The 9,916-nt window shown below is 36.8% G+C and overlaps 1 protein-coding gene across 1 annotated transcript; it reads left to right on the top strand.

The window, feature by feature from the left end:
• Positions 1 to 1,770: 1,770 nt before the first annotated feature.
• LOC135593413 (uncharacterized) lies at positions 1,771 to 5,341 on the top strand. Its single transcript, XM_065083408.1, has 8 exons — positions 1,771 to 2,018; positions 2,414 to 2,558; positions 2,660 to 2,828; positions 3,618 to 3,888; positions 3,980 to 4,245; positions 4,331 to 4,546; positions 4,737 to 4,845; positions 4,996 to 5,341. Exons 1-8 carry the CDS (start codon positions 1,868 to 1,870, stop codon positions 5,055 to 5,057), a joined length of 1,389 nt encoding a protein of 462 aa, XP_064939480.1. The 5' UTR covers positions 1,771 to 1,867; the 3' UTR covers positions 5,058 to 5,341.
• Positions 5,342 to 9,916: the final 4,575 nt, after the last annotated feature.

Here is a 9,916-nt window from a genome sequence, read left to right on the forward strand (position 1 = left end):
TCAAGTCATAAATTAATTAATGATTAGAATATATAAAAAATATGAAATTATTATTAATATATATTATGTTCTTCTAACAGATTCAGTCACGATTTCACTGAACAGTTTTGTTCCAAAGCTGAGATAATCCCTTGCGAGGCTCAGCTAGTATGCCTGCATCTTAAATTTGCACCAGATATTTTGTCTTTAGTAAATTTGCCAGCAATTTTATTCATGGGTGTATTTGTTTCACAGACCAAATTGTAAAATGGTCTTATCTAAGAAACACATGCAGACATATATAGAGAAAGTTTTCGTCATCATCTATGTTTATTCATCTTCAATAGTCGGTTTTAAGATCGGAAGCACGCTCGCAATTAACTGTGATTAGGAGATTGAGCAGGCTATGTAATTGCATTTGCGGAAACTTCAGTGGAAAGTGTTCATTTGGCACTTGGAAGGTTTTCGATCATCTTTGCGTCACAGGAAAAAGCTGTCTCTATCTCAATTTCACTCTAGCTTTTCTTCAGAACAACTTTGTTATTTCTGCAAATGTTCTATGTACGACTGTAAACTGGATCTGAAAACATGGGCGAGTTCTATAACGCGAAACAATGTGTACTGACAAATCCAAGTTCCGAAGTCGACCGTGTGGACCACGTGAAAACGATCGTAGTGTCAAATGTTCTATGCTTGCGCAAGTGTCGGTGGCTTAATATTGGATTATGGTGTTGTTCATAATCCTGCATCCTATAAACACCGACATGATGTCTCTTCATGTTTTGCGGAGTACTCGTGGGAATGGGGAGCAAAAAAAATTCCCCAATCCACACGATTGGTCTGAGATGGCAAATAAGAAAAAGTAAAAAAAAGTAGGTATTGAGGTCGGAGAAATATTCTGATAAAAAGATAGGTAAATAAAGATTTTAAATATATACTGTTACACGCTACTATGATGATTATGATTGCTTTAGTTCTTAAGTAAATAACCAGAAAGCAAGAGAAAGAAATACTGTTGCAATCCTTGAAAAGAAAATGATATATTCAAAGCCTTAGGTTATCATAACGAAAAAGTATTAAGAAACTGTTGATATATAGTGATGAAATTTGATAATATATATATTTCATAAAAAAGATAAAAATAGGACAATGACCGTTTCTCTTATGCAGACATCACGATTAGTGTCCTTTACAAGGCAAAGTATACCTGGCATTTCAAGATGGGTGTAAGCCTACTGCAATAGCCGCACACACAGTGGTGGTGGAGCGAAAGCAGCAGTCTCGGTGATCCTGAAATGTGGGGCCCCCAGGTTGGCCTAAGAACACTTGGGCTATCAAACTTTCCACTCGATCATTAATGCTGCCAGCTGGTAATCACTTGGGGGTCCGAGCAAACATGCGTTGTCCTATTATATTTGTTTATAGTTCGATTCCCTCACTCTTCATTGATCAAGGAGTGACTAAAATTAAATGTCAATGGGCGCTGCGAACCTGGTTATCCGATTTGAATCCCATCCGATGTTTCGGATTCATTCTTATAATTAAATCGATTAAATAATTAAATCAATTTTAAATATTATGCTCGGACTTTGATATCCCATATCATTTCATATTTTACAGTAAAAAATAACAGTATAATCTTAAATTTGGTCAATCATGCATACCTCAACTATTTAATTATGCATATAATCTTCTAATTGTGTCCGGAGAGACTTCCTCTGCATAGATGAGGCCTAAATCTAAAGGCTATAATAATAAAACAAAAAGCACCACGTTATGTGATTTTTAAACTCCCACTAATACCATTGCTTTCTATTAAGCTCTAATCTCTCCCGTTCTCTTCCGAGCCTCGGAGGTAAGCCGAAGAAGGAAGAGGAGGAAGGGGGCGATGGACGCGTTCTACTACTCGGTTTTTGGCGGGCTCGCGGCGGTGGTGGCGGCGATGGAGCTGAGCAAGACGAGCAGAGACCGGGTTGCCACCTCCTCCCCCTTCAACGCCTTCAAGAACAACTACCTCCTCGTCTACTCCCTAATGATGGGTTCGTTGGCCTCCCCTCAAGTATTGCATTTAACTCGGACAAGAGGAAAATCCTTCATTTTATAGATTGATCTTCCGAATCCATTCGCAGATCTGACTTTGCTTTTCCTCATTCTTTCTCGGAGGGCTCTCTAAACTTCTTGATCTCTTTCTTTTCCAAAGACTATAGCAATGGGATTTCTCGCATCGTTCGGTGATGTGGCGCTTTTGGATCTTGGTCTATCTTTTTTTTCCTTTCATTTTGGGTTTAATGCTGGAACTGAAGTGTCAGTGTAATTTAGATCTGAGAGGTGGATAGTGATTTAGATCAGCAGATCTTGACCAATCAATTGCTGGTTTAGTTTTCTATGTACATGTGACTTGGGCTAATCTTGGTCTTGTTTTCGTTGTTTTCAGCTGGTGATTGGTTGCAGGGTCCTTATGTCTACTACCTCTACAGTCAGTATGGCTTTGACAAGGGAGACATCGGCCGGCTCTTCATTGCAGGATTTGGGTCTTCCATGCTGTTCGGGACGATAGTGGGATCCTTAGCTGACAAACGGTGAGACTTTTCTTGTCGATTTGCTTTGTCACTTCCTTTTCCTCATCGATTTGCTTGGTCTTTTATGAAAGATGTCCGGGGTTGTTTTTAATCGAGTGCAGGGGTCGTAAGAGGGCATGTGTCACCTACTGCATCACATATATTCTTAGCTGCATTACTAAGCATTCTCCTGAGTACAAAGTTTTGATGGTCGGTCGTATACTGGGAGGAATTTCTACGTCGCTGCTCTTCTCGGCATTTGAGTCATGGCTTGTTGCAGAACATAATAAGGTGAGGATGAGAAACTGCTACTAGAGCATTAAGGTTATGATCTATCAAAGTTTTATAGTTTATAATGAGATTTTGCTCAACTCTGAAACTGTTTAGCTACTGGACCAAGATGAGCTGTTAAACTTGTAGGTTTGTGATATACATACCTATTTGTTTCTTAGAAGGATCCATGTCATTCTCAATTGCACTGATCTTGGCTCTTGCTTTATCTTCTCTTCTATAAGATATCCTTATATGTAAGCAGCCATCATTTTTACTCTTTCGACTTATTAGATATAGTCCTACGTTTCTTTTTCTGTATGGGCTTGTCTATTTTTTCTCCTCTCTTTTTAGTCTCTAAGCTTGTCATTCAACTTGTTCTTTTGCTCCTTTTCTTCTGGTGGATATATTTTCCTGAATAGATCTTGATGGCATCAAAATAAATAGCAGTGAGTTTTATGCATTATATTCACTCGTTCCAGATTTGATGTAATTGTCTTCTAAACATTTTCTTTCCATTATTTTAAGTGATGTAAAACTTGGAGAAACACTTCAAACGTGATCAAAAGAATAAGAAAGTACACTTTTCAGTAGCTAAGGTACTAATCTGACCAGTCTTAATAGTATAGGTTTCTTCTGCAGTTAGTGTTATTGTTCTTTGTGCAAGTTATGAATTGCCATCATCCATAATGGGATCTAGAGCTACTGATCCATTGGATCTACTTGATCACTACTAGACTGAACATTTATATATTGTTAAAAGATAAGTTTCCTAGTTCTTCTGATGAAGTGGTTGTTGCCCTCGTGCAGAGAGGTTTTGATCCACAGTGGTTGTCAGTAACTTTCGCGAAGGCTATATTTCTTGGCAATGGTCTTATCGCCATTGTCTCTGGACTTTTTGCCAATTTATTGGCTGATAATTTAGGATTTGGTCCTGTGGCTCCATTTGATGCTGCTGCATGCTGCCTTGCCATAGGCATGGCCATTATCTTGTCATCCTGGAGTGAGAATTATGGAGATCCTTCTGATAGCAAAGACTTGATTACACAATTCAAAGGTGCTGCTGCAGCCATTGCTTCTGGTAAGTATGATTTAACTTATATTGGCAGCACACAAGAATATCTCTTTGATTTGAGTGCCATCAGTTATTGAAATTACTGCACTAATAACAGATGAGAAAATCGCTTTGCTGGGTGCAATACAATCACTTTTTGAAGGTTCAATGTACACCTTTGTATTCTTGTGGACTCCTGCTTTGAGCCCAAATGATGAGGATATACCTCATGGCTTTATTTTTGCTACATTCATGGTTTCTTCAATGTTGGGAAGCTCCATAGCATCTAGGCTGATGGCTCGTGGGACTCTTAAAGTCGAAAGTTATATGCAGATTGTGTTTGCAATCTCTTCCTTCACTCTGCTACTTCCCATTATCTCTAATGTAAGACTCTTGCTTGGTTGTACTAATTTGCTAGTTCTTTCTGTTTATCTATCAGTATGTGACCTCAATTGCTAATGTTAAACAGTTCTTAGTTGCACCTTCTACTGCAAAGGGTGGTAGCATATCTTTTGGTAGTTGTATCCAACTCCTTGGCTTCTGTGTCTTTGAGGCCTGCGTTGGCATATTTTGGCCATCAATTATGAAGATGAGATCCCAGTACATTCCTGAGGAAGCTAGGAGCACAATTATGAACTTCTTTCGCATTCCCCTCAATATTTTTGTGTGTATCGTACTCTACAATGTAAGTATCAAAATGCTATACTCTGGTATTTGGCTGTACTATGTAAAGAAAGCTTCTAGTTATCTTAGCTTTATTTATTTGCATCATAAATACATACGTCACTAGTAAAAGAAAAGAGTTGCAATGTTAATTTATAAGAGAAGCTATACGTCGCAAATATTTAACTTTTTACTTTTATGCTATCTTGAAGGTAAATGCTTTCCCAATCACTATCATGTTTGGAATGTGCTCTATCTTCCTTTTCATGGCCTCGGTCTTGCAAAGGCGGCTTATGGTGGTTGCCGAGAGCCACAAATCAAGTATGATGCATATTAGTTGGATTATTAAATGTAATATTGGACATTTCTTGTCTCATCTTTTTGATTGGACAATTTATGCCAAGCAAATTTGTCTCGTTAACTCACCAACACAGCTGCTACGTTCTTACCATGGATGATTTTCTTCTGCAGAGCCACAAGATTGGACAGGTCTGAAGGAGAGGGATGATGAAGCAGAATCATTGAACATCTGAGTCTAGCAGGCATTAGAGCATCCACAGTGTGTGATAACCAGTGAAACATATGGACGCTTCATTGAACTGACTGTTCTCATCTGGCTAAATGAAGGAAAGGCTATTGATGTTTATAGTACCTTGGAAGGCAGTTGATCTTCCAATTTCATTATGAAGCCACGACATGTTCCCAAATGAGGAATTGATCGTGTTTTGTTCTCTATTTAATTTAGTAACACAGAATAGATATATGTAGCTACTCATGCTTGGAAATCTGGCTTAATCATCATTCATTTTATAATTCATTTGCTGTTGTATCGGCTATTCCAATCTAGTTATTCAGTCTTCAGTTCTACGACGCTCATCAAACATTGGCTTCTGACAATTTGTTTTTTCAAGACATTGGTGTCTATTCAGTTATAAATGTTTTTATGTAAAATATTTAACGCATTAATGGAATATAATGATTGTCCTACTCTGCCTGTTTTCTTCAGGGCATATACAAAATTTTCATTCCGGAAGACTGTCAGGTGTCATAGTTTAGTGGATTTGGATTACTACATTTGTAAATGCATGTATATTTTAGATGCATTGACAAGATAATCTTCTTGATTTAGTAGTTGCACGAAGAGTTCTTCGGATGATTGCATCGACAAATCTTGTATTCCAAAATCCAATATTTCGATTTTGGATAAATGTAATTTTTAATGCCTGTGAGTTTGGATAAATGCGGTTATCATGCATGGAGTGCCGAGGTTATCCTCACTCTCGCATCAACCATAAAAGAACGATAATAATTAAAACCCAAAAAAAGAAAAAAAAAGTTGAGGCATTGCATACCTTTCAGCAATGTTGCATATTCCTGTTAATGTTGCTGTCTGAACGATGATGATGGAGAGGATAGAATGATCATTTAGAAAAAGATAGAATTTCTTAAAGTTAGGATTTTATCTTAAAAATTTTCAAAGTTATGAGCTTTTCTACGATTTTAGCCAAGAACCTAATCCAACTTATAACGACATTGGTTGGTAGCTCTTTTTATGACTTTTCTTATTTTTAGGTAAAAATAAGAGATCCATCTAACTTTAGAAGAGAATGAACATATGAACTGTCATTGAAATAAACCGTTCTAAGGTTCTTCTGGTCAAATCAGTGAAGGAGAACATCGACAGAACATTTTCATTCTTTTTAGTTTTACTATTATTTTAAAATATTATTTCAACGGGCCTTCAAAAAATTTTGAAGTATATTTGGTGATTGAGCATACCAATGTGGAACTCGTATCAATTGCACGGACAAGGAAACCGTTAGGATTTATATTTTGGGAGTCACAAAATCTTCATTCCACAAGATTTCATTAGATGACAATAAGTTTTTTCATAGGATGATTTCTTTATTTTCTAATAATAAACTACTTTATTTAATACCTGAAAATTTAACTTATATGTTAGTGAGGTCGTTTATTGATTGTAATACATTGACATAGGACTAATAGAAAAATATACATAAGAGGGAGCCCGAAATGAAGAACAAGCACCAAATAAAACAAGTAAAATGCAGTCATCAAGCTATATTAACTATCAGATAGTGATTATTATAGCAAATAGTACTGATGTTTTTACGTATCAATCCTTTCAAAATTTGAAAATAACATCTTTTATATCCAAAACTTAATATAGAATATATATCTTTCCAAATATTTAGGCCCCACTTTTATACATATATACACATATATTATCTAAAATATCCTTTAATATTTTCATTGAAACTCTAAATTTTAATATAATTTTAACTTATAGGAATATGCTGTTGAATCTTATATTTTGATGATGAAATCAATTAGTAAATTATTTGATCTAATCCATATGTTGAGATAAGCATACAGAATTAACTACGATAGCAGTAAGGCGTAAAGCAAATGATGAGTCGGAGTCGAAGACTTGGATGATATACCAGGAGCTCGCCAAGAGTTCATCGTGAGATCACCGAAACCACGATGGAAGACTCGTCGAAAGCTCCTCAGAAGATCGCCAGAAGCACGCCGAAAGACTAGTCGAGAGTTGATCGAGAGTTCGCTAGAAGCTCGCTAGAAGACTCGTCGAAAAGTTCGTCGAAAGACTCACCGAAAAGTTCACCGAGTGAAAAATCGACGAACCATGCTTGCCTTAATCATAGTTAGAATGATAATTAGAGTTGATTTGGGAGGTAATCCCATCAACTCTGTTAGGGGCCAACTAGGCTTGGAGTTAGGGTGGTTTGGGTCGGAGTTAAGGCCCAACCAAGATGCTAAATTCCTGACCGGCGGTGGCACCGCTAGGGTTGGCGATGGCACTGCCTGGAAAACAGCACTCTAGGTGGTCTAGGCGATGGTACCACCCAAATTGGGTGGTGGCACCACTGGTAGTTATTACTGCCAATGGTGGTACCGCCCAGTAATGGTGATGGTACCGCTAGAGCTTGGTCTTTGAGTTCTGTCAGGTGGTGGTACTGCCCAGATTGAGTGGTAGTGCCACCCAGTATCAGATGTCAGATGGTAGTATCGCCCAATAATGGCGATGGTACCGTCAGTACCTTGAAAATCCTGGATGAGATACTTTTTTACTCCATTTTTGAAAGTCATTGGGGCCTATAAATACCTCACCCTTTTCAGCATGAAAAGACACCGAAGTGTGATTATAATTTTGAGTTATTGGAGTGTATAAGTGTTGTAAACAAGTGCTAGAGTTCTCCTCCTCTTTCTAAGTTTTGAGATCATTCAAGATAGGTGTGAGACTTGTAAGGGTTCCCTTCTAAACCCGTGAAAAGGAGAAAGTGCTATAAAAGGTGGTTGGTCTTCACCTATTGAAGGAAGGCCTTTAGTGGACACCGGAGACCTCATTGGAGGAGGAATTCGATAGTGGATATAGGTCACATTGACCAAACCACTCTAAATCTAGTTTACATTTCGTTTTGAGTAATTTTTTTTAACTGTAAATCATTTCATAGCAAAGTGCTTCTTCTCCTCATCTTGCTTTCACTACACTTATACTCTCTTACGTTTTAAAGTTACTATCTTTCTGAATCAATTTCCTTCGAATGTACGAAATATTTTCTGAAATCATAAAAGTTTTCTGCTGCACTAATTTACCCCCCCCCCCCTCTTAGTGTCGCTCTTGATCCTAACAATTGGTATCAGAGCAAGGTTCACTCTTGCTTGGTTTAAAACCCAAGAGAGATGACATTTGCTGACAATCAAGAAAGTCATTCAATTACACATCCGCCCATGTTCAATAGGATAAATTACACATATTAGAAGACTAGAATGAAAATCTTCCTAATTTCAATGAATTTTGAGCTATGGAATGTTGTCGAAAATGATTTTCAAAAGTCTTCTCTTCCAATGAACGATTGGAATGAGTTAGAGAAGAAGACTTTCACTCTAAATGCTAAGGCTATGAATGCCTTATTTTGCGCATTAGATAAAAATGAGTTTAATCGAGTGTCGATTTGTGAAACGGCTTTTGATATTTGGCACACACTCCAAGTGACTTATGAAGGCACTAATAGAGTGAAGGAGTCAAAAATTAATCTCTCAGTGCATACTTATGAGTTGTTTCGGATGAAACCGAGTGAGACCATTGGAGACATGTACACCCGATTTACGGATGTCGTCAATGGTCTAAAAGGACTTGGTAAAAGTTTCTCGGATTTTGAACTTGTTAATAAAATTTTAATCTCTTCTAAAGAGTTGAGACTCTAAAGTAATGACCATTCAAGAGGCCAAAGATCTCAATAATTTTCCTCTTAAAGAACTAATTGGGTCACTAATAACCTATGAAATGACTTGTAAAGCTCATGAAGAGCTTGAGGATACCCTTCCAAAGAATAGGAAGGATATGACACTAAGAATCCAAGAAAATCATTTGAAAGAAAACATAAGTGATGAAGACCTTGATGAAGATTTAGCACTCTTAACAAAAAAATTTAAAAAAATGATAAAAAAATAAATTTAAAAATGACACTAAAATTAAATTTAAACCCAAGAAAGATCAAATAATATGTTACGAATGTAAGAAGCTGGGATATTACAAGAGCAAATGTCCCCTAACCAAGAAGAGGCAACCAAAGAAAAAGGCTCTCAAAGCAACATGAGACGACTCAAGTACATCCGAAGAAGAGGAGCCTACCATCACCGAGCAAGTTGCTCACTATGCAATAATGACCATTGGAGATGAGGTAACAAGTTCATTTGATACAAATTTATTCTTTGATGAACTATTAAATGCTTTTCATGATCTATTTGATGAATGCAAATCAATTAGTAAAAAATATAAATTGTTAAAAAAGGAGTATGCTTCTCTTGTTAGTGATTTCAATAAATTAAAGATTGAGCATAATAGTAGTTTAACTCCTTGTACGAAATGTGATGAACTAGACATACTTAAAAAGGAAAACTTACTATTCAAAGAAGCCTTAGAAAAATTTGAGGTTGGTAGCAAGTCTTTGAACATTATCTTTGCCAATAAGGGTCACGTTCATAGGAGAAGTGGAATTAGATTTATGAGTAGCTCTCACCAAAATCCAACCACTTTTGTTAAAGGTCAGACCTTGCATGTTTCACCTCACACCAAATGCAACTTTTATTGTAAACTCGGACATATTACCTATAAATGTTCACTTAAAAGATATAGTCCACATAGATTGATTTGGGTTCATAAAAGAACCTCAAATGACTCAATACAATGTGATAAGATATGTAGATCGATTTTTTAGGCACCCAAGGTCAAATGGGTACCTAAAATTCATCCTTTTTTGTAAAAAAATATATCATCACAAGCTAGGAGCAAGAGATGGTACCTTGATAGTGAATGCTCAAGGCATATGATCGGAAATCCATCTTA

The sequence above is a fragment of the Musa acuminata genome, chromosome BXJ1-9, assembly GCF_036884655.1.
Source record: "Musa acuminata AAA Group cultivar baxijiao chromosome BXJ1-9, Cavendish_Baxijiao_AAA, whole genome shotgun sequence".
Taxonomy (NCBI): domain Eukaryota; kingdom Viridiplantae; phylum Streptophyta; class Magnoliopsida; order Zingiberales; family Musaceae; genus Musa; species Musa acuminata.